At 44.2% G+C, this 25,553-nt stretch overlaps 2 protein-coding genes across 2 annotated transcripts; one reads left to right on the forward strand and one right to left on the reverse strand.

Annotated features, from left to right (window-relative positions):
* Window positions 1-1,189: 1,189 nt before the first annotated feature.
* fibina (fin bud initiation factor a) lies at window positions 1,190-2,084 on the reverse strand. Its single transcript, XM_056282318.1, has one exon. It carries the CDS (start codon window positions 1,903-1,905, stop codon window positions 1,282-1,284), a length of 624 nt encoding a protein of 207 aa, XP_056138293.1. The 5' UTR covers window positions 1,906-2,084; the 3' UTR covers window positions 1,190-1,281.
* Window positions 2,085-18,699: 16,615 nt separating this feature from the next.
* Window positions 18,700-25,553, forward strand: slc5a12 (solute carrier family 5 member 12). The gene is made up of 15 exons (XM_056282460.1): window positions 18,700-19,053; window positions 19,456-19,521; window positions 19,621-19,672; window positions 19,833-19,900; window positions 20,271-20,425; window positions 20,595-20,735; window positions 20,874-21,003; window positions 21,122-21,210; window positions 21,331-21,443; window positions 21,596-21,663; window positions 22,219-22,305; window positions 22,554-22,744; window positions 23,988-24,091; window positions 24,489-24,610; window positions 25,398-25,553. The coding sequence occupies exons 1-15, from the start codon at window positions 18,700-18,702 to the stop codon at window positions 25,551-25,553; spliced, it is 1,896 nt and encodes a 631-aa protein (XP_056138435.1).

A 25,553-nucleotide genomic window follows, 5' to 3' on the forward strand; every position in this document is an offset into this window, starting at 1 on the left:
CGAGAGAAATAACGTCACCCCGAATCAAATGCGGGGCTGGCCAGAGAGCGATTATCATAACGAAAACCACCCCGTATCAGCCGTCACCGGTTTCATAGGTTGTGACAGTAAAAAGAGCGGATAATTGTGATAACGTTTGCCTTGGAACGAAAATATTCGGTGCTCGCCTTGATGCCTTCCAGATGAAAAGTGGGAGGCCATGGCCGATTTCGGATGCCAATTAACCAAGGTTAGAAGAGGGGATATTCAATTATGCCTCAGACACCTCGGGTCTGTCCTTTTAACAGCAACAGCAAACACAAAGACAGCAGGGAGATGGGGTAGGAGGGCGGGGGGGGGGAGAGGGTGGGGTAACGGCACTTCCTACTGGCATGAACTGGACCAACAAAAAAAGAAAAAGAAAAGTTCAAATTTCAAAGCTTTCCACGGGGATGATGGAGGTAAAATCGTTGTTTATAGCCTCAATTATGTGTTGCAATTAGGTTTACATAGGTCAGTGTAGTATTTCCATATGCCTGGGAGAGGCTACAAGGGTACGGAGTAAACTAGGTACCTCCGGCCCCCGGTGGAAAGCTCGTGCATTAGTCATGAGTTAAAAAAAAAAGAAAGAAAATAATCAAATTTGATTGAAACAACGTGATATTTCGTGACAGAGTTCGCTATAAAAGGGGGGGGGGAGGGGGGAAAAATCTGCAACACAATGACTATTTAAAGCATTTATTTGATCAGTGGCAAACATTTCGTTTGGAAGTAACCTCTGACAAATTCGTACATGAAACTTAACAGATCCAACGTGACAACAAAACAGGCCGCGAGCTTGCATTAAGGTGCTCATTTCTATCTGTGAAAATGCTGGACTCTGTGGTGAGTCAAAGGGGCTGGGGCGAGCATAACTTAGGCTCACTTTTCATTTCCTTCCTGGCCTCTGACTCAGGAATGTCTTGATGTTTTAGTTTAGAGCTCCCTCCGAATGATAGCCCAACATTTATAAGGAACAGGGATAAAGGTTAAAGAAACGTTGAAGATACTTAAGAAATCTACTCCTCTGTCACAATGAACTTTCCAGTTGTTTATTCTTCAGCTGGAGGGTCTCTCGCTCCCCCTGTCTCTCTCTCTCTCTCTCTCTCTCTCTCTCTCTCTCTCTCTCTCTCTCTCTCTCTCTCTCTCTCTCTCTCTCTCTCTCTCTCTCTCTCTCTCTCTCTCCCCACACACACACACACACACACACACGCACACGCACACACAGATTGCCGTGCCACCTCTATGTCCACCTTTACGCCATCATACGTGGAGAAACTCCGTTTTCAGGCGGCTCAGCCTGGTCCCGTGACTGCGCACGATGAGAGACAGCAGCTCGTGCTTGTCTTTGAGTCCCGCAGAGATGTCCGTGGTCTCTCTCAGACTATCTCTCATCTCGCTGACAGGCTTCAGCACGTAACCGTTGAGCTGGTGCTCCTCTCTCAGGTCGGAGTCTTGACCCTGTTTGAATTTCACCTCCAGCTCCAGCAGGGACTTGTCCACGTTCGTGAAAGCCTCGCCGATCTGAGACAGCTCCCTCCGGAGAAATTTCCCGTAGCTGTCCTCCCCGTCCAGGTCGTACGATATGGTCTTGCCGATGCTCTCCAGCAGCCTCGCCGTGTCCTCTATCTGATGCTTGGTGATGATGAAGTCGTCCCGCACGACCGAGTCGCTGTCCTCGCTGACTCCGCACGGCGGCGCGGCCGCAAACCTGAACAGCATCTGACAAACCTCCGGGTCGTCGTTTTCCTCGTAGTCACCATCCGGGACGAAAAAGTGATGGAAGGTGCCGTTGGAGATCTCCGGAAGCAAGGGCCCGGTGTAGACCGCCGAACGGAACGGCAGGAGGCACATTAACGCCAGGAGCGTTATTGGTACGAGAGCCATTATTCCCACTCGAGCGGCTCTCTCGCTGCGGAGGTGGTGTCGGCTCCTCTCGTTTTGCCAAATAGCATCTGCACAGGCTGCCTGACCCGCTGGAGCTCTCAGTACGACTCAAGTTACAGTCTCCCGTCGCCCTAAAAGGCACAGCCTGCCTCACACAGGCCCCTCTCCATGCGCCCGGCAGTGTGGCGGGGTCTGGAAAGCAGGGGGGGGGGGGGGAGGCACGCCGTTTCTGAAAGTACCCGGTTTCACCAATCGGCGTACAAATAACACGATATTACACTTTGCGTGCAATGCACACGCATAGTGTGAAAGTCGTGTTACTTGTACGCAGATTGGGGAGACCGGGCTCTTCTGAAAAGTGCAGATCCCCGCCAGGCGTACTATGTCCCCTTCTCCGGTGTTCGGACATTTCAGCCGGCTGAGGAGTTAGCAAATCAACTGCGGTACAAAACAGGGTTTTCAAACGTCTTGAATCACTGCAACCACGAGAGGTCCTTGATCTTACAGACAGTCATAAACTGTGCACAAAAAACATTAGGCTGACAGGCCGAGTAGTATGCGAGATTAGCTGCGGACAGATACAAACACATATGGACAGGAGAAAAACCCCCAAAACAAACCTTTTTCCTGTCATTATAAGACTTGTGCACCGCCCAAGTGGACTGAACAGGAAATATGGGGAAAAATAGTTTTTGAAATGCAGTGCTCAAGCTAAGAAAATCTAACTAATCAGTGGCGGTTCTAGGATTTTTTTTAACTGGGGTGGCACAGGGGTGGCAAAGGGATGTCTAGAAGTGGCCACAATATGTTGTTAATGTGCGCACACACTACACAGAATTTTTTAATATGCATAAGTAGTCAATTAATAATAGGCCAAAACATAAATTAAACATGCATACACATAACCGTTGATGGTCAGTCTCCTATTTTGCAGAACCCTTATAGTCAAGTAGGCTAACATTAACAATGACAAATAAATATGACCTTTTTTCTGATCTCAATTACAAAAGTTAAGGCTATTAAGTAGTCAAATCCTCTAAGCAAACGACAAAACAAAAATGCATGATACAAACCCTGTGTTCTATCGTCCCCTAAATTAACTTAAAATGATTAATCTGAATTATGTAGTATACCATACATTATAGAATATACTGATATAATAAGATAATTAGCCTGGATGTTATCGGATAAAAAAATTAAAAAAAAGTTCTCGCCAGTCATTGACTTTGTTCTGCAGAACAATCTGCAAGGTGTTAGGCAATCCCTGCCATGGCACACCAACATAACACCAGTTTACAGGCTTGTTTGAATCTGAGGAGACTAGCATGAAGTGACTGTATAATAAAGCTGCCAACTTTCCTCTATAATCCCATTCGAATTTCATTCCTTATCAATGTTAATATTCGATATATATAGGAACCTGCGGCGAACTGTCAGGGCCTTCTAGGCCTTCGGTGAAGGGCTAAGACTCCACAGAAAAAGGAAAACACTTTCATAAATATAATAAGATCTCCTAATCAATTTGTTAATATCGCATTACATTTCGGTTTCGACTACACATACGAATTCAGGAGGCTCTGCTTGCAGTCTCTCGGCCAAAAAAAAGAAAAAGTCATCCAATCAGCTTTTTCCCTCTGTTGTAACCATGTGAGAAGACTCCTCCTGCCAGCGCCTTCGGCATCTCCAGTGAAGTTCTCCGCTATCCAAATGAATTAGGCGTTATACTGGATTGATAGATTACTCAACCAATCAGGTTTTGATGTGTAGCGGATGGGCGTATTCTTTTAATACTTGCCCAGCGTCATAGGGCCTTCGCTGCATACAGCCTACGTGACCGATTGTTCAGCCAATCAGCAGCAGCGTCTAGGTGTGTGGTTGAAACCGTTGTGGTTGCATTCCGCAGCGCGTCGCGGTAGTTGGTGGCTAATGTTAGCTAGCGTTTGTGTTTTTGATTTAGTTAGCTAAGCTAGCTAGCCGTGAATGAGAATAATGTCTCAAGGAGAAGTCGTGAATGATGTGGTGGCAGATTTATTAGTCACACCATTTTCAAGACGTATGTGCTGCATTTCACTTGTTTAGCTGTGACAGTCCCGGTTTCCACGGCATCTGTTGAAAGGACATTTTCAGCACTTAAAAGAATAAAAACGTATTCCGGGAATACAACAGGACAACGGGACTCACGGCATTAGCCTCCATTGCCAAACGACATTCTGATGGATTTAAAAGCCAAGGAGTGCTCTATGGCCGTGTGATCGACCGTTTCATCCAGAAAAAGGAGAATGGATTTTGTCTTCAAATAGACAACACTGGTGAGTCAAATGTATTTTTTTGTACAATTAGTTGATTTGCTTAATGTTTGATTGTTTTTATGCTCAGCGGCCCGTCTGGGATGTGTTTGTTAAATTTCTTGATAGCATAATATGCCCAGCGAGATTACTTCCAGTAAGGCTGTACGTTACACCATGTCGCCACATGATGTCGCTGTTGTGAAAGTAAAAAGTGTCAAATAACTTGATGGTGAGGATAACCACGTTTGCGACTAAAACACTGTAGCGTGGCGATATGACGGCTGTCTTTGGGTAATTATGAGAAGATGACGTCTCACCGAAGGCCTAGGTCCGCTACTGATATGAGCTGTTAGCTTGTCCAGGGTGTCTCCCCGCCTGCCGTCCAGTGACTGCTGGGATAGGCTCTAGTATACCTGCGACCCTGAGTAAGGATAAGCAGTTTTGATAATGAACGAATGAATGAATTATATTCGAATTTTTAATGATCAAATTTAGCCTATGTACCTATACGTTGTATACACAGTTTATGCACTGCCAATGCCACTATCAGCATGTGGTTGTTATACGTTATTTCCACCAGAGGACATTCCAACATTACCAGTCTTGCGTTGTTATTTTCCCGTTCATTGGCGGAAATCCAAAAACTTTCCACGTATCGCCTCTTAAATGGCCAGGGGCGATGATCTCTGCGGGTGCGTCGTGTAACCCAGCTGAACAAATGGGATAAAATAGAAATGAATAAAGTTATAAACAATTGAACTATTAACTTGAATTCTACGTTAATGCTTTTATTTCTGTTACTTTTCTGTTCCAACCGTTCCCACCCCTTAGTAAGTTAACCGGAAGTTTGCGGCGACGTTATAACCGGAAGTTTGCGGCGACGTTATAACCGGAAGTTTGCGGCGCACTTTACGGGCACAAGGGGTTTGTTTCGTGAAGCAGAAGAAGAATTCCTCCGAGATGAGTCGCCATGTTGAGCTACAACTAGTTGCCTCGTTTACAGTCTTGAACTTGAGAAAAAAGTTGAGAAACAGTAGCAACTTATCACAATGGCCAAGAAAACCCCGCTAAGTTTTTTACATTGATCAAAGGCGGACATAAGCGGGTTTTTTTGCGGGTTTTTGGACCGTGTGAAGCCAAACGGGTACTGAAGTGGAGCGGATAAATGGTTTCCCGGCAGAAGCCCCGAGGTCGACCGAAGTGCCGTTCGTCGTAATTGGATGCACGTCACGTGCCTCGGTAAGCTAAAGCTAGCTTCCCAGTTACATTTTGTTTTTGTTTTTTGTCATTCATTCGTTAATATGTTCCATGTGCATTATTTTCTATATGCAAACTGAAGTTGCAAGTTACTAAATTCACTTGTGTTGTGGTGATTGCACTACACATAACTTAGCTCTTTCCCAACCTAGAGAGACGCGTTTACTCAAGGGTGGGTTACAGTCGCTTTCTGCCATTTCTGATAATGTAAACGTTAGCACATTGAACGCGAGGTTGTGATTCAGACTCAGAAAACGTTGTTGCTCATCAGATGTGACAAAAGCATTTCGGTTTCACATGCAGGTAGCCCATGACTGCTGGGGTAGGCATGCCCGCGACCCTGAGAGTAGGATAAGCAGTTTGGAGAATGAATGAATAAATGCATGCATGCATGCATGCCAAGACGAGCAGGGTTGTGTCTACTCTAGACGATAACTATAGATTTGCGAAACTCTCGCGGGATTTTTAACTTAACCTAACGCCTGTGAAGCGCTTATGTGCCGAATCAAGTGCGCATGTGCAAGAGTTTCCAAGTTTCGCAAATCTAAGGTAACCATCTTAATAACATCAGTTATTAAGTTACAATTAACCCTAAATACACATTTGAATAGTAATTTCAGTATTCAATTAGTATTAATGTTTTTACCATTCGATTTATGTTCCATCCATCCATTATCTATACCGCTTGTCCTGCTCTCAGGGTCGTGGGGATGCTGGAGCCTATCCCAGCAGTCATAACAAATTTGCCCCAAGGAACTTTACAGCAACACAACATCCTGTCCTTAGACCCTCGCATCGGATAAGGAACAGCTCCCTAAAAAAACATGTGCAAGTATTTGCTGTCACCAGCACCTTTAAGAATCATAATCCAGAATTTACAGACTGTGAAAGGAGGGGTGTGGACTTTGACAACAGCCATTAAAATAAATGAGAGAGAGAGAGAGAGAGCATGTACAGCTCTGGTGATACAAAATAGCCTGGGCAATCAGAGCAGCCCTAATATTTCAAAGGTAGAATTGAACTTTCAGTTTACAAAAAAACTAGCTGATGCATTATGTGGCTATACCAAGCCAGAATTAGAGGACTGGAGAAACTGAAAAATCGCTATTAACGTAGCTGTCTTATTAACGTCACTACTTCAGGGAGGGAGGGAGTGGGAATCGGCTCTGTGCATAACTGTAGTCCACTGACTTCCGGTTTCTACTGTAGCAGTCATACCAGTTTCCTGTTTGTTGGCGTGTGTTATTGATGGCATATTTTTCGTGATGCCTGCAAGATTTAACATGGATAAATGTCAATGACATGCACAGAATTGTTGACAAACTTTTTCACCTGCACCTACCAGCAAACGGGTGAAAAGTTTCAAGTTGTACGTATGATGAGTATCGTTATCTGTAGAAGGGATACTTTGTTTTCAAGAGCCTCATCAGACAAAGTGGAACCGACCAGACAGGGTACAGGCACGGCAGGGTTTTCCACTAGTTCATATAGTACAACGTCCAGCTGGGTGAAAATAGCAGCCAGCTGGGGACTCATGGGGGTCTGTACCAATCACATTATTGTAAGATGGCGACAGATGTACTCTTAGACACCCCCCCCTCCCCGTTTGGGGATGGGGTGATAAGAATACATCATTCCCAAATCCTCTGAGAATAATACAGATTGCCATTTAAATTCTAGTTAATGGCCATGACAATTATGAAACCGATCGCTGGTTTTGGTCGTTATGACACTATTGTTGATAAGGGTGGGGATACCTGCAGTCAGTCGAGACTGAAGAGGTCACTCAGGCTGCATTCGGAGGTGGCCTGGGATGCATTTGTCCACATCACATTTGAAATGTAAATGCACGTGTCCCAGGCCACATTGAAGAACCGCCTAGTCAACTGACGTCCTCTGCATAGGTGGAAGTACGTACTCATTCGCGCGCCAACCACGTCATAAAAGTGCGAAAGACAAAGGAGAAGCTACAACTTCAACAACGACAACAACAACAGACACAATTGGCCATGTCTGTGGGTGGGAAGCTGGATGTTGGTATGTGTCCAGGTCGCTGCACTAACGCCTCCCTCTGGTTGGTCGGGGCACCTGTTCAGGGGGGGGGGTAGCGTGATCCTTATGCGCTAAGCCCCCCTGGCAAAACTCCTCACTGTCAGGTGAAAAGAAGCGGCCGGTGACTCCACATGTATCAGAGGAAGCATGTGGTAGTCTGCAGCCCTCCCCGGATTGGCAGAGGTGGTGGAGCAGCGACCAGGATGGCTTGGAAAATTGGGTAATGGCCAAGTACAATTAATTGGGGAGGAAAAGGGGAATAAGTAAATAAATCTACTACTACTAGTACTATCAGCTGTTCCCATTAGGGGTCGCCACAGTGGATCATCTGTTTCCATCTCTCCTGTCCTCTGCATCTTCCTCTGTCACACCAACCACCTTCATGTCCTCCCTCACCACATCCATAAACCTCCTCTGTGGCCTTCCTCTTTTCCTCTTTCCTGGCAGCTCCATATTCAGCATCCTTCTCCCAATATACCCAGCATCTCTCCTCCACACATGTCCACACTATCTCAATCGTGTCTGTCTTGCTTTGTCTCCAAACCGTCCAACCTGAGCTGTCCCTCTAATATACTCGTTCCTAGTCCTGCCCTTCTTCGTCGCTCCCAATGAAAATATTAGCAAAAACAAACAAACAAATAAATAAATAAACTAAAAAATCTACAAAAACTTCACAACACAGAAGAAGAAGAAGAGGAAGAAGAAGAGAAGCCACAACAACAATAGGCAAAATGGATTGTCATGGATGGAGTACACCAGAAACACACTGATTTTCATTTGGGCCAAAGAGTCAGTGCAGTGGAAACTGGATGATTCTCATCACAACTGGGCCATTTATGAGGAGATTTCAAAGAAGATGGAAGCAGCAATGCTAATGTATAAAATCAAACACCTCGAGTGTTTTCAGAAAAGCCAAGGACTCAAACAACAAGTCTGGTAGAGACAGGATAAGCTGTTCCTTTTATGAGGAATTGGATAGGGTGCTTGGAGACCGACCATCATTCTGTCCCGGTGAAGGTGACGTGTTGGACTCTGAGCTCGAAGAGCCTCTTTTCAACTCCACGATGGACGCGAATGTAGATGCAGCAGTCACGTTGAGTGAGCAACACGATGCCTGCTGAAACTCAGGACTACGACGGTGATAGTGACGGTATGTAGTTTGAGAAACTAACTTGAATTGTATTAAAATGCGTTCATCAGTCCGACCCCATTCCTATATGAATGTGGTTTTTCTTAAGCAACCCTTTACGTTAGCAGCTGAGACTGCTTGCACCACATGTACTAACTATGTACATGTATGTACATGTATATGTACATAATAGTAGTAGCATATAAATATAAGTATGTATGTATGTAATTTGTGTCTCAGTTTATAGGTTTAGTCTACTTTTGTGAATTTCACTGAGTAGTAGGTTGAGAAGCTTAACACTGCTGCACTGTCTTTTTCCACCTATGAGAGCTGGCTGTAATGTCTTATTTTTACCTGCTTGTTTGTATTTGTACATCCTACTGGACCGGATGCTGCTGCTACATCATCATCATCATCATCATCAGAGTGACCATCTACTTCCAGCAGTGGCCAAACCAGACAGAAGAAGAAGTCTTGAGTTTGAAACAACACCGGAGGCCTTCTCCAAAGCCACATGCAACAGCAGGGACGACGAGGTGTTTCTGCAGATGCAGTGAGCACAGCATGCCCATGAGGAGAAACTGTTTGGGATCACGATGCACCACCATCACAGTCTGTCCCCCTAGTTCAATGCCCTTACTGCAACACACAGTTTAACCCCCCGGCAGGCAAGCCACTTGGATTCGGAAGAGAGCAACGCCTCAACTGTGTTGCCACTGTAATGTGCACAAGAAGCTCGTTTTATTTTCTGAAAAACACAATTTTTCTATTTTTTATTATTTGTAAGACAATGTTTAAACATTTGTGTGCACTACAGCATGTCCACACACCAATTTTTAAAGGTTAATTTTTTTTGTAAAAGACATTGTTACTTTATTTTCTATATATTTGTGTCTTTGAATGCACACTTCACTTTGAGCCTACTATCACGGATATGCAGATAACTACACACACACACACACACACACACACGTGTACACATGTATTGGGGCTGGGCCCACACACACACATACACCTTACATACATCACACACTATTGTTGCTGCTTTTTTGTGGCATTTTGTTGCTGTTAAGTTACTGTTGCTGCAGTGCTGAGGAGCCGAAACTCAAGAATTTTACTCTCTTATACTTTTATAATGAGACGCAACAATAAAGAATCTTGAATCTATAGGGCAAAGACTCAACAATTGGTCCACTGTGTTTTAGGGGAAAGTATGATGTTATTGCCCATTATTTTATTTTTTTTTGCTAAATTTATAGTGTCGTGTTTTTAAAGTAATAGCTGTCTTAAAGAGGCCCATAAATATGGGGTACTGTTGCACTGTTACTGTTATTTAACAGTTTTCCTTTTTTGTGAAAGACTATACGACTATGTTAAACAGTTGCGTGCACTACAGTATTTAAAGAAAAGATCTTGAAAACCTTTCTTTGAATGCACATTTTTCTCTAGGGTTCCAACCTGAAGACTACAAAACAGAGCAAACAAGATTGCTCATATTAACCGTGAAGCACTCAGACGACGGCAAGGACACAAGAGGGTCAAACGTTTTATCTGAGATCTGATTTTGTCACACTATACCCTCACTGTAACATCACTAAACAGAACGTACACAAGATGCACCATTGTTGAAGGTGTTTTTAACGTGAAAGAAAATATTTCCACACACTTGGGCCAGTGCAGTGTTTCCCTTTATTTAGGGCTCTCATGAGGCACTGGAATGTCTGCTTCCCTGAATTCTGCTGGTTCCCCCACTTCCTCCCTCCAAAAAATGCCAGTGCTCAGTTCTGAGTGAAAAATGTAGCGGGTACCCGTCTAACATTCTGTGGCTCTGCTGTTCTCTCATGAGGCACTGGAATGTCTGGTTCCCTCAAGTCTGCTGGCTCATGACGCTTCCTCCCTCGTGTCCTCCAAAAACTCAACTCCTCGCGACTCACACGTTGTGCAAGACACAGCAGCTGCTGACAGTGGTGGGGACCCTCGAGATGCTGACATCCATCTTCTTCAATAGACACCGCCATCTTCCCTTAAGCCGTCCAAAACCACATTCCACAGGCATGCGTGCACGACTCGGTCTGTAATTGAGATGCCTCTGCTCTCTAGTAAGATGTCCATTGTGAGGGTATCCCTTCATTAGACAGCTCAAGAGAGGGCATGCAAGGTCTCCCAAGAGCATGATGGGCACGTGTACACCGCCAATTTCTTTAGTGACCTAAATGGAAAAAGTAAAAAAAAAACAATCACTCTTGGGGTTAATAATTAGATTTCTCTGCAGTTCTTACATGAGACAAGTACAAGTAAATGAGCGGGCCATCTGTAGAACATTACAAGACCATGCCTCACCGGTGGGAAAATGTCACTCGGCTGGATCAAACACTGTGGAGTTTCGTAGCACTCTTACGTTGTGCACACTGCCAGCCCAACCAGTGTTGATGCTGGTGGATCTGTTGATGGAAAAGGAAAAAGAAGCACACTAGCTTTAATGACCTACTTTAATTCCATGAGGTAGGCAAACAGGCTACCACCATCACAGTCTAACATAACAGAAATGCGTAGCTGGGCAAAATTAGTTTACCACATCGAAGCTACTTTTTCTTTTACGTTGAACCAACTTTATTCCAAGTCAATGTTATCTCAGTGATCGGTAAAACTGTCAGTCAAATGGATAGCCTGGCAAAAAGGGTTCGGTTCAGTTGTTTATTGAACAATAAGCTGTGCTCTCTGATCTCACTGCTCCAAAACAAGTTGGCAACAAAAACAAACAAGTGTGTGTATGTTCGTGTGTGTGTGTGTTCCCCTGCAGCAGACAAGTCGCAGACATCAGCAAGGAACGTGATGTCACTGTCATATGGAAGTGCATCTGTTGGCCACACATACAGGCCGTTTACAGCAGTGCTGTCACTCACTGATCCTTAGCAGAGTTATGTCAGACCGCAGCAGAAAGCTCCACTGCGCTTGAGCTTCAGAAAGGTTTGGGAAAATGTAGCTTGTAGCACTACTTGATCAGCTTTGCTACTGAAAAGCCATTTGATTCAGAAAACAGCGACGCTACCGCCACGCTACTGAGAAATGTTGCTAAACCGTAAACATGCTTCCAGGGCGAGGTGGAAGCCAGTGACATGGCAGAAATTTTGGGGTGGCATCTGGAGTGGCCAGTCAAATTGTAGGGGTGGCACTGGCTACCCCAGCCACCCCTTCAAAACCGCACATGTACCTAATAAAAAATGTTTCGCTTGTCAGTCTGTGGATGCGCAGCCTCCTAGGTGGACCCTTGCATGAATGCGACCAAGTCTAATATGAACTTACACTTTCCAAAAAGAAAAGGTTTGCTATGCGCAAATGTTTTTTATTTGTATTTCAAACATGTAAAAAAACAAAACAAAAAAAACACTGATAAACAAAACAAGAATAATAAAATGTCATCTCATCTCATCATCAGCCGCTTCTCTGGGGTCGGGTCGCAGTGGCAGCAAGCTAAGTAAGGCACTCCAGATGTCCCTCTACCCCATAATAAAATGTAATGAACAATAAACCTACACAAAAAACTCACTAAACAAATTCTCATAAGTAACACAAATTGAATTTGATCTGACCCTAACCCTGTCTTTATTTTCATGATATAATAAAGCTGGGTAAACTGTTTACGGCTGCAACCTATAACTTATAACTTTCGCATTTTTTGGATTATCACAATTCTTTTAATAACTTGATCATGTTTCTGCCTGATCTGAGTCAACTGTAGATGTGAGTCGCACATGCGTGAATGCAGTTTAACCAGCTTTATTATATTAAGAAAATAAAGACAGTGGTTACTATTTCTGGTTCTTCCAGTGATCCTCCAGTTCCCCTGTGCTGAGATCAGTGAATGATTTGCTGACTTGCGAAATACAATCGACTTCTTGTTTACTTTCAAGATTCATATATTGTCACTGCCCAATCTAAGTCAAATGTGCACAGTGTGTGCATGCACGACTCCTATTTATGGTTGAGTCAGTTCGGGCAGCGGCAGAGAGCAGCATTGGTTGAGCGAGCTAGAGCGTGAATAAAGAGAGGGAGCGGCGGTAGCGAGAACAAATGTTTTTCGAAGGTTTTGAATCACTGCAACCACAAGAGGTTCTTGCTCATACAGTTATAACTGTACAAAAAAATGTTTCAGGCTGATAGGTACAGTAGTGTGTGAGATTAGCATACTACCACGGTATGCCACAAGGCATGGACCCCTCCTCTTTACCATCTACATTCTCTCCCTAGGGAAGGGGCGCATGTGTGAACGTAAACAGTTTACCCAGCTTTATTATATTATGAAAATAAAGACAAAGGTTACTATTTTTGGTTCTTCCAGTGTTCCTCCAGTTCCCCGGGGGAACTACAATTACAGGAGGGATGTCCCATGTCCCATGTCCCCTGTCCCTAGGGCTGCACGATTATGGACAAAATGATAATCATTATTATTTTGATCAATATTGAGATCACGATTATTTGTCACGATTATTCATTCATTTTAGGGACAAAATATGGAACTATTTTTATTGAACTTTCACATTTTAAATGGAGCACTGCTTTAACTTGCATGTTGTGCTACATTCCTGCTCATTAACAAATCTTTGCATCAAAATAAGACAAGGTTCTTATTCACTTGAATTCAGTGCATCTCTTAGAAGCAAAATATAAATAAAATTGTACCCAAAATATAGGTTGACTAAAGATAAATATGCTATCACATAATGCAACCAAATGAAAACAATTCAGGCCTATTCAGAAAAGGCAATAATATAATGTTTACAGGTTTTTGGCAAGAAAGACCAGCCTGTCAACATTTTCTGGCTTGAGAGACGAGCGAAGGCAGGTCATTACATTTCCCCCAGTGCTAAAGACCCTCTCTGAAGGGGAACTTTTTGCCGGAATGCACAAGTACTTTTTTGCCAGTTTTCTGTCGTGTTCCTGCCACCAGTCCAGTGGGTCCTCCTCACTGTCAAGGTTGCCTAATTGTAGGTAAGACTGTAGCTCAGAGGCTGTAGCTTGTTGTTCCTGGTGGGATCTTGATGTGGTTCCCTCAGCGGTCTTGAAGAAGCTCCCCAAGGTCTGAAGGGGAACTTGTGGCCGGAATGCACAAGTACTTTTTTGCCAGTTTTGAGAGTCTCTCGTGTTCCTGCCACCAGTCCAGCGGGTCCTCCTCACTGTCAAGGTTGCCTAATTGTAGGTAAGACTGTAGCTCAGAGGCTGTAGCTTGTTGTTCCTGGTGGGATCTTGATGTGGTTCCCTCAGTGGTCTTGAAGAAGCTCCCCAAGGTCTGAAGGGGAACTTGTGGCCGGAATGCACAAGTACTTTTTTTGCCAGTTTTGAGAGTCGTGGGTAGAGTCTCTGGTGTCCTGCCACCAGTCCAGCGAGTCCTCCTCACTGTCAAGATTGCCTAATTTTAGGTGAGACTGTAGCTCAGAGGCCATAGCTTGTTGTTCCTGGTGGGGTCTTGATGTGGTTCCCTCAGTGGTCTTGAAGAAGCTCCCCAAGGTCTTCTTTTTCTTTAAAGTGGGTTCATCCTCAGCAGTCGCAATGCGGGGATCAGTTGGGCCCATCTTCTTGAAAAGAGTATGGTAAATATAATATGAATACCAATTTCAGTCTAACGAAACATATTTAACATCCATATCCAGAAAGTATAAAACAGCACATTGCAGCACTTGATTTCATAGCACATTTCAATCCACTTCATTTCATTCATTTAAATTCTGTATCTGTATGTAGTCACAATAATTATTACTACCATGCCTGCATGCGCAGTCCTTGCCATCTCAGAAGTCAGTCTGGCTTGGATTAGTGCAACATTATCCTCACTGATGTATCTTAGCTTGAACCGTGGATCAAGAGCAGTGGTCATGTCAACCAGTTCTTGTGTCAAGAGAATCCTTGTATTTTTCATCCAGGTCTTGATGGTGCATGTTAGATCCGGATCATCATCTTTCACTTTCTGGATAGAGGGGCTGAAAAGGTTGAGGACTGGCTTTACAAAGGAAATACTGACATGCTTTTCATTGGAAAGTGCATCAGTGAACTCAGTCAGAGGGCGGAGGGATTTGTTGATGGCCTCCAGGACATCAGTGTCCTGCCATGTGGGAATGAGGTGTCGGGCCTTTCTGTCAGTGGACAAGACATGAGCAATGGCCTCCTGCTGCTCCAGGACCCTTTCTATCATGGCCTGCCTCGATCCCCACCTTGTGGGGCACTCCGTCTTCAGTGCATGCTCTGGAAGCTTCAGGTCCCTTTGTGCCTCTGCTTGCTCCTTTTTACACCTCCAGCTGTAGGAGAAACTGCTCACCAGCTTTTTGCAAAGACCCACTGCATGGTCAATCCGAGGATCTGTCATTGCGTTCTCTTAAAAAGAACATGAACGATTCATATGTAAAATTAAAGTACAGAATAAAACCTTATCTTCTTCAGTACACATTTGATAAACAATCTTCATCATATTATTGATATATTGCTATTGTTATTAACAAAGTATTCACTCATATTACCATAGTCAGCACATATTACATACAGTTAATCGTCACAAATTACACTAAATATTTCAGTTAATTACATGCACCTTTTTCTTTTTTAAATATATCCTGCTACTCACCTATTGCTAGATGGAGCCTGTGGCCAAAGCACTGGAGCCTCGTTCATTTATTCAGAGAAGCTGCCTTCACAACGTTTGAGCCGTTGTCTGTTGTAATGCAGACAAGTCTCTCCTTCTGCAAGCTCCAAGAGGCCACCGCTTCCCTCAGTCCCTGGGAAATTGCTTCTCCTGTGTGGTCTTGTGGGAAAAATTACGTTTGCAAGCATCGACAATTCATTTTTAAATCACCGTTGATGTAATGAATTGTCAGGCTGAAGTACGGCTCCATTGTTGTGCTTGACCATAGGTCAGTGGTAGTCGCAAAGTACTCGACAGCTGGGGCATCCCTCTCTATTTCTCCTCGACATTTTGCATACAGGGCAGGTAATGCCACTTTGGAAAAATAGTTGCGTGAGGGGATCACATATCTTTTGTCTAGTGTGTTGACCATTTTCCTGAAGCCTTCATTCTCACAGTGTGTATTGGACACATATCTTTGGCCAAATAGGACGTGATTGCATTGGTTATTTCAGTCTGTCTTTGGGAGCTGGATGGATACGGTGACACGCTGTACAGGGTTGCTGTTATGGATGTCTGAGTTGACGTTGGACAGGGACGGGGATTCAGTGAGCTAATGTTACCAACGTTATTCTTGGCCTTCATGCATTCATCCTACTGCAGTTTGTGGTATTTTTTCAGGTGGTTGAAAAGGTTAGTTGTGTTGCTTTGTGGCGCACACACAATTCTATGGCACTCTGCATATGACTTTTTCTTGGTGGACATCACTTGCCCCAAATCCAAAATATTTCCAAACAAGGGATGATGATCCGTCTCGAGGGACTAGCTCATCGCCTTCTGCTTCAGACATTTGATGTTAGTTTTGTCCTTTCTCGTCTACTCTGGACTGCAGCCGCAACAACCAGAAACTTGCACAGGCTGCCGCTGCAAGGTTGGCGCTTAAAGGGAACAGCTGTGATTGGTCAGGCAGATAGTTTAGGAAGCGCTTGATGTGATATGCAGCGGTGGGTTCCATGAGCGGAGCACGCATTTTAAACGTCAATATCGCAGTCGATCGTGTTCAATTAATTGTGGAGGCCAAAATTGTGATCGCGATTAATATTCGATTAATTGTGCAACCCTACCTGTCCCCAGTGGACATTACGCCCCAGCATAGCTCTTTCATATTTTTTTTTCCCCCGTGTCCTGAAATCTGGAAAGACAAATACATTGGTACCGGGTCTAAAGTCAGATTGATGTGCTCACTAGTCATCTCCATCTTTTTATACGCATGTGAAACTTGGACACTCCCAGCAGATCTCCAAAGAAGAATAAGTGCAATGGAGAGGAGGTGCTACAGAAAGAGTCTAGGCATCTCATATACAGTGGCTTGCAAAAGTATTTATACCCCTTGAACTTTTCCACATTTTGTCACGTTTCGACCACAAATATAAATATATTTTATTGGAATTTTATGTGAAAGACCAACACAAAGTGGCACACAATTGTGAAGTACAAAGAAAATTATACATGTTTCTAAAAATGTTTTACAAATAAAAAACTGAAAAGTGCAGTGTGCAAAAGTATTCAGCCCCCTGAGTCAATACTTTGTGGAACCGCCTTTTGCTGCAATTACAGCTGCAAGTCTTTTGGGGTATGTCTCTACCAGCTTTGCACATCAAGAGACTGACATTTTTGCCCATTCTTCTTTGCAAAGCAGCTCAAGCTCAGTCAGATTAGATGGAGAGCGTTTGTGAACGGCCGTTTTCAGATCTTGCCACAGATTCTCAATTGGATTTAGGTCTGGACTTTGACTGGGCCATTCCAACACATGAATATGTTTTGTTTTAAACCATTCCATTGTAGCCCTGGCTTTATTTTTAGGGTCGTTGTCCTGCTGGAAGGTGAACCTCCGCCCCAGTCTCAAGTCTTTTGCAGACTCCAACAGGTTTTCTCCCAAGATTGCCCTTTATTTGGCTCCATCCATCTTCCCATCAACTCTGACCATCTTCCCTGTCCCTGCTGAAGAGAAGCACCCCCAGAGCATGATGCTGCCACCACCATGTTTGACAGTGGGGATGGTGTGTTCAGAATGATGTGCAGTGTTAGTTTTCCGCCACACATAGCATTTTGCATTTAGGCCAAAAAGTTCAATTTTGGTCTCATCTGACCAGAGCACCTTCTTCCACATGTTTGCTGTGTCCCCCACATGGCTTCTGGCAAACTGCAAACGGGACTTCTTATGGTTTTCTTTTAACAATGGCTTTCTTCTTGCCACTCTTCCATAAAGGCCAGATTTGTGCAGTGCACGACCAATAGTTGTCCTGTGGACAGATTCCCCTGCCTGAGCTGTGGCAATCGTCAAGAAGAGAAAACTGAAATGGTACGGTCACATCTCGAGAAGTTCTGGCCTTGCCAAGACCATCATGCAAGGCACAGTGAGGGGCAGATGAAGACGAGGAAGACAGAAGAAGCGATGGCTACATAACATCAGGGAGTGGACAGGTCTTGACTTTGCCAGCTTACAGAGGGCAGTTGAGGACAGACAGAGAGGGCGAGGACTGGTTGCGGCTTCAACAGCGGTGCCCCAACGACTTCTCGAGAGGTTACGGGATAGGTGAGGTGAGGTCCTGAAATGATTGAGATGACACTCCCAAATGACCAGTATTTCCAGTTAGTGGTTTTGCTAAAACCACATTTCTAATCATTCCTCTATCGGTAATAATGGAAATCTCACAAAAAAGGGCTGTAGAGCAGGAAATACAAACTGGGACCCAAGGGAACGTAGAATGCTCTTTCAAACACTCCCTATGACATCAGCCGGGCGGCATGGATATAGTTATTTAAGTCATTCATCTAAGTGCAGATAAACAGGAATGTCTAACATCAATTGAATCATCCTCTAAGCCTGTAAATCAGCACCAAGTTTATCTTGTCTACACTAACTCATCAAATATATAATGAAATATGCTGAAAATACCATAAGAACACATATGATCCCCTCTCTACAAGGGAGTAATTATGATAGTAAAATAGGTATTTCAGAGACTCCTTTAACAGCAACAATAATACATTTTAATTGATTTAGTGCCTTTCCAGAGCTCAAGGACATGCTGTGTTGTTTTTCACATTACGGTGAGGTCAGGTGTGATGAAGTGACATGATCATTGTGTGAACCCTTCATGTCATCATACGTGAAAGGATTTTGTCTAGATTATTAAGTGTTATAAGTGGGTCCATGAACGTTCTTGTTTTTAGATACTGCTGTGGTAGTGAAACCGGCTATAGATTGATGTTTAACTCATAAAATGTCTACACTGTGACCTTTGGCAAGTAAAACCAGCATGTTCTCTCTGTCTGTCCATTAAGTGTTCATCTCCTTGAATCATCAACTCATGAGCATATCCTTGAGTGTCTTGGTTGATGAACAGTTTACTTAGAGGACATATCCAAGAGAAGGACTACAACCTCCTGAAGCTATGAGCATAGTAGATGACAAAGTGGGGACTTTTACAATATGGGACTACTTGGTGTTTGCTTGTCTTTTTGTGGTCTCATCTGGAATAGGGGTCTTTTTTGCCATTAAAGAGAGGAACAAGCCCTGCTCCGGGGATTTCCTGGCAGGGGGTAGGCAGATGAGCTGCGGGCCTGTGGCTCTGTCCCTTACTGCCAGCTTCATGTCAGCCGTCACTGTCCTTGGAGCCCCATCTGACGTCTACCGGTTTGGAGCCTCCTACGTCCTTTTTGGAATTGCTTACACCGCTGTGGTTGTGGGCACCACTGAGCTCTTCCTTCCTGTTTTTTACAGAGCGGGCATCACAAGCATCTATGAGGTAACATTATGGGTGCCATCATCCAGCCCAGAAATGCTCATTTGGTGCTGTGGGTGTGTTGCTGCTTAGCCAGTCTTGGCACTGTGACTAAGTGCATAAGGGGCCTCCCAGCGTGTTCAGAGCTCACTTGGTGCTTTGTGTCTGAGGAAGCACTTGGAGTTGATGGTCATGATTTCAGTCAGGTTATTATTACATTACAGTCTCTACAGTTGTACAGTAAAGTGCACATCCTGTTTGGGCATTACATCATCACAAGGTGGTGTGTTACAGTTTAGCGTGCCGCTGATGGAATAGAGTCCTGCAGTCGTGCACAAATTAGAAACATATGGCGAGGAGTAAGCACATGACTTGAAATTGCTCCCTTTACCTTATGTTTGATCCAATAATGTATGTTCCATATAGTATCTGGAACTTCGGTTCTGCAGGGGGGTTCGTGTTGTTGCAACGCTAATTTACATGGTCCAGACGGTAAGTTTGCCAGCACAGAAATACACATTGCTACGAAGTTGACAAAACACATTCATCAATTCAGTGTTTGATCAAAATCGCCATTTGCCAACCTTTCAGATTCTATATACAGGGGTTGTGGTATATGCACCGTCCCTGGCCCTCAATCAAGGTAAATCCCTTCATATTCAGTAGACTGTCACTTGTTTTTATTTTTATTTTTTGCTGTTGCCATCGGCCGGTCGTTTCTGGTTGTGAGGCATCAGTGTTATTGTTATTTAAAGTATTGTCCCAACGATTTTTGCTGCAAACTTGATGTTCTCTCTCTGCAGTGACTGGCTTCAATCTTTGGGGCTCTATATTTGCCACGGGCATCGTTTGCACATTCTATTGCACGCTGGTGAGTGATGCAGACACAGCAGTCTCCCTCTGTTTCTTCTCAAGAAGTACACCTGAATAAATAGTCCTGCTCTTAACGTAAACACCGATGGTGTAAACTGACCGGTGCATTAACAGTGAACATGTTCCCAGACAGCAACACTGACACTGCCCTGAAGCAGATGTTGCATGACAAAAATAAGTCAGAATTTTAAATTGTTTCATTGTTTGAGGGGTTTAATTGCATCCTTGTTAATGATACATAATGTTGTGGGTCTGTGTGTGTGTGTGTGTGTGTGTGTGTGTATGTGTGTGTGTGTGTGTGTGTGTGTGTACATGCATGCATGCGTGTGTGTGTGGCTGACTGGGTGGGTGGATGTGTGTGAGTACAGGGAGGTTTAAAGGCAGTAGTTTGGACAGATGCCTTTCAGATGGTGGTGATGCTTGTGGGTTTCCTAGCAGTGCTTGTCCAAGGAGGAAGGCGGGTAGGGGGCCTGGAGGCTATGTGGGAGACAGCTCAGACAGGCAACAGGCTGACAGTCTTTGAGTGAGTGCAGCCGGCTAATGTAACACCGTTCGTATCCATTCACATCTGCTAAGTCACACCAACAACCCGTTTCAGATCATAATCAGAGGGGGAGTTCAAGACGTTGCTATAGGAGGGTCTTTTCTCTGCTTTTTAGAGCGATGTGCTGACAAATGTTTTCTGTCCTCAGCTTTGACCCCAACCCCCTGAGACGGCACACTTTTTGGACACTCTCCGTTGGAGGAACGTTTACATGGCTCGGGATCTATGCAGTCAACCAGTCCACCATTCAGAGATGCATCTCCTGTAAAACTGAGACCCATGCAAGACTGTAAGCGTCCGCTGTAAAGACGTGCCATTTTTTTTTGACGTTGCCGTTATATAGTGGTCAAGGGTTTTAAAGTCGTGTTTTCTTATCGGTTGAGGAAAACCTCTGCAGAAAGTGATCCGTCTGTTCTTCATGTTTCAGGGCTATGTACCTCAATCTTCTGGGTCTCATAGTCGTACTGTTCTGCGCTGTCTTGTCTGGCCTAGTGATGTATGCTTTCTATCATAACTGTGATCCCTGGACGGCCCAACTTGTTTCAGCACCCGATCAGGTCTGTTGTTGTCGTCCGCCAGCGGTTACTTTACCTTTTAAAGACAGTTTTGCCCACATGGCCTCAAGCCTCTGTTCCTGCCAGGTGTGAACGGATGGTATGTCTCTTTTTTTGACAGCTCATGCCCTATTTTGTGATGGAAGTACTGGGGGAGTTTCCGGGCCTTCCGGGGCTGTTTGTGGCATGTGCGTTCAGTGGCACTCTAAGGTGGTTGAAGTCATGACTTCTGTTTTCTGTTTTCTGCTTTAGTGGGAATGTTTCCTTTCCCTCAAGGATGAAGGTTTTGATGACCAAGCAAACCAGTTACCTATTCCTTATCACCCGCAGCACCGTAGCTGCGAGTATCAATGCCCTGGCAACCGTGACCTATGAGGACTTTGTCAAACAGCGGTGTGTGAGTCTCTCCAACACAGCCAGCATCTGGACTATCAAAGGACTATGTAAATAAAGCACACACTTATTGTCTGTATCAGTGCCAAAGTGGATCATGCGTGTCATATATTTTACAGGTTTGAAGAAAATAGATTGTCATTTGTTGTGGAGAATGAATTTGTATACTGACATAGTGGAAGTTAAATTTATATCATTGCAGGTATTCTGTTTGGAGTAGCCTGCACTTCAATGGCTGTTGTGGCATCCTTCATGGGAGGAGTTGTACAGGTAAATACCAATAAATGGTCCTTCAGTTGATTTACAAATGCGATGCAAATAAAAGGTTTTTGAGATGATTTACAAATGCACAGGTGTATTATATGCACAAGTCATGGCAATTTTCATTCACTTCAATTCAATTTCATTCAATTCAGTCCCGTTCAGTTCAGGTCATTTCACTTGAGTCTGATTCAGTTCAACTCGAACTTCATTTTATTTGCAGACTGAACGTGTTGTTTAAGGTTTACAACAGAAAAACACAATAAAGACACTCAAAAAGCACAATAAAACGTAATGCAATGGAATCATTTATGAAAACTACAAAATAAAAGTCTCTGAAAATCACGTATGAACGTCAGTGGTTGACCACAGACAAAAAAAGAAAAAAAAGAAAAAGCACAATGTAGCTTCGTGTAGTATTGCCTTAAATCACTCCTTTGTACACAAATGTCACTGTAGTCCAGAAACTAGATGCTTCATTGTTTCATGTGCCAAATAACCAGTCACTCATGTGTTTGTGGCCATAACACAAAACTCGGTTTCAATTTTCCTTCCCTGACAAAGGCTGCTTTGAGTATCCATGGAATGTGCGGGGGTCCCATGCTGGGTCTGTTCATACTGGGCATCATCTTTCCCTGCACCAACTCCAAGGTATGCTCGTCACGCAGCATGTTTGGTCGATTGACTTTTCACAAACAGATGCCCAAGTTTTATTAAAGACTGTATAGAGGAAATATACCTTAGAATATACTAGTTTTAATGTTCAGACTTTTAATAATCTTATTACTGCCTCTCTTTTCTCCTCCTCGTCTAATAATAATAATGATAAATATTATATGTTGGGTATTGTCTAGTTTGTGGAGAAGGAATCCATATGATGTGTGTTTATTTGTCTACAGGGTGCTGCAGTAGGTTTGATAACAGGTATTATGTTGACCTTCTGGACTGGGGTCGGGTCCTTCATCTATCCAGGCCAGCCCAGTAATTCCAGACCCCTGCCTCTCAGCATAGCAGAGTGTACAGGGGTCAACTCGTCAGTCAGTCCTGTCACTCACACTCCATATCTGAACCTCCCCTCTCCCTCACCCAGGTAGACATCTGACAACGCTGCCCGCTTCCATTGCACTTTCAATCTTCACTGACCATCAATAGATGTCTGTTACACAGTCAGCGCCCGGCATTATGTTCAGGAAGGAGATGCACTTATTTATTTTTTTTCTTATTTGGCTCCATACTCGCATAGGCCGCACAGTGGCGCAGTGGTTAGCGCGGTCGCCTCACACCAAGAAGGTCCTGGGTTCGAGCCCTGGGGTAGTCCGACCTTGGGGGTCGTCCCGGGTCGTCCGCTGTGTGGAGTTTGCATGTTCTCCCTGTGTCTACGTGGGTTTCCTCCAGGTGCTCTGGTTTCCTCTAACAGTCCAAAGACATATAGATCAGGTGAATCGGCCATACTAAATTGCCCCTAGGTATGAGTGTGTGTGTGTATGTTGGCCCTGTGTGATGGCCCGGCGGCCTGTCCAGGGTGTCTCCCCGCCTGCCACCCAATGACTGCTTGTATAGGCTCCAGCAGATGTGAATTTGAAATCGCAACAATTGACGTGAGGTTAAAGGGCAAAGAATCAAAGTTAGATGTTGACAGCTCTCATTGCACCTGAATTATCAATGCAGGGAAGCACAGCAGGCAAATCGGAAACATCTGCCGAGCCAATTGTCATGCATCATATGGTGCCCTGGAAATGGCATAGTGGTGCTATGTACAAAAAGTGTCATAACTTCTAAAATTGAGGGGGGGAAAATCCCCTTTTAATTAAAGCTGATAATGTGTACTTGACCCTCACGTGAATTGATTTCAAATCTTAACTGGAAGTTTAGAGCCAGATAAAGACAAATTGCTTCTCTGTACCAAGAACTGCAAAGGGCACTTTAGTTTTTACCCACATTGATGTTTTTTTTAATGATAAACACTAACTTGAAACTACTAACTTAAATCTTGAAATCCATCGCTCTTTAGTTTGAACATGGAAATGATTCCATCATCAAAAGAAAAGTGTGTGGACAGCAAAATAAAGTCTGAAATTTGTATTGTAAATGTTTCTTCAAGTTGAGTTTTACCGATATGTAGACGGTTGTGCGGCAAACGTATCGCATTATTTTAGGTGTTGCGTACCTCATTGTGAAACGCAAACCTCCAATTCACGCCGCGTGGAAAATAACAGTAGGCGGCATCCCTCTACAATTTTTATAGAGGAAATAGTTTCATGACATCAGTTCACGAGGTCTAATGATTTGTGTCCTGTGGGTGTCGGTGCTGTGACTTCCTTTGTCCTCTTCAGGCCGTCCTTGGCTGATTCCTGGTACGCCCTGTCCTATTTGTACATCAGCGCCTTCGGATTTATGGTCACTGCTGCCGCTGGTCTACTGATTAGCTTCCTAACGGGTGCTGTAAATCTTTGCTACGATATGACTATAGGATCAGTCACCTTGACTTGCTCATAGTGACCACGAATCAATGCCTGCTGTGTGAATGAATGGGAAACTGGTGGAAATCCTTGATTTATGCTGCTGTGGTTGAAGTAATGCCTGGAACGCTGACTTATCTGTTTGGCTGCACAAAATGTGAATACCACAGCTGCCCTTTCATCAGTAGCCAGATGCACAGGCTCCTGGGTACCAAGAAAAGTTACTTCAGAGGCCTATAGAAATGCCTGGACAGTGACTTTATGGAGAGTAAAGTTAGAAAATAAGGTCTGTAATAAGAAACTGTCGGTATTGTTTTGTAGAAACGGGTATTTTGTGTAGGCCGGCGTTTTTTAAGCCGCTGCTTCTCTCACCAGGATCAAACAGAGATAAAGATGTGAGGCCAACGCTTCTCCGACCAGTCTGTAAGCCTTGCTGCTACTCGTCAGGAAAATGCAAGAAAATGTGCTGGTGTGTCGGTCACAACAGGGGATGGCAGGTGAGCTTGAAAACCTGTATTAGAAGAGGGATACGTGCAAGAAAAACCGATACTTCTGTAATTAGAACAGAAAAAAAATCAACAAAGGTTGAATCAGTTCATCTGGACACAACGTTTATTGACCGATACGTTTCATCACTCGTCTGAGCGACCTCTTCAGTCTAACCTGACTGCAGGTATCTCCACCTTATAAACAATACGGCTGCATAACGACGAAACCAACGACCAGTTTCGTATGCAAATAAGGGAGTGACCATTAACTAGTGTTTCAGTGGCCATGTGTACTATTCACAGAGGATGTGGAAATGTTTGCAATCACAGCATTGTAAGATGGTGACAATGTACTCTTAAGGCCACCCCCCACTCGGTTCAGGGATGGTCGTTTCCTCTTCACATAGATGGCCTCTTTGACTCCCCGTTCAAACCAAAATCAAAGAGGCCATCTATGTGAAGAGGGAACGCCCATCTCTGAACCGTGGGGGGGTAAGAGTACATCTGTCACCATCTTACAATGCTGTGATTGCAAACATTCCCACATCCTCTGTGAATAGTACACATGGCCTTTGAAACGCTAGTTAATGGTCACGCCCATAGTTGCATATGAAACTGGCCATTGGTTTTGTCGCTATGCAGCTGTAATGTTTATAACGGTGGGGATACCTGCGGTCAGTTTAGACTGAAGAGGTCACTTAGTTGTATTCAGATGAACTGATTCAACCTTCTTGGGTTATTGAGCGTGCATCAAGACAGAACAGGAAAAAAGCGTGACCTTTGTGTCTTCCCTCAGTGTCAGGAGTGTTTGGACGAGGCTGGGGAACAAAATGGCCGGTGCGTACACCAGGACAACAGCGAAGAACGAGGCAGAGGAGAACGGCCTGTGAAATTGTCGACGATCAGCCGCAACGCAGATGGACAGACCCACATAAACAATGGCTTGTTGTAG

This window comes from Lampris incognitus, chromosome 6 (genome assembly GCF_029633865.1).
Source record: "Lampris incognitus isolate fLamInc1 chromosome 6, fLamInc1.hap2, whole genome shotgun sequence".
Taxonomy (NCBI): Eukaryota; Metazoa; Chordata; class Actinopteri; order Lampriformes; family Lampridae; genus Lampris; species Lampris incognitus.

Excerpts from the sequence above, each read along its gene's own strand:
- fibina (XM_056282318.1), bottom strand. The coding sequence starts at position 1,905 with ATGGCTCTCGTACCAATAACGCTCCTGGCGTTAATGTGCCTCCTGCCG.
- slc5a12 (XM_056282460.1), top strand. The coding sequence starts at position 18,700 with ATGAGCATAGTAGATGACAAAGTGGGGACTTTTACAATATGGGACTAC. Across the intron at positions 19,054-19,455 it reads GCATCACAAGCATCTATGAG|TATCTGGAACTTCGGTTCTG; the intron begins GTAACATTATGG and ends TGTTCCATATAG. Across the intron at positions 19,522-19,620 it reads TAATTTACATGGTCCAGACG|ATTCTATATACAGGGGTTGT; the intron begins GTAAGTTTGCCA and ends CCAACCTTTCAG.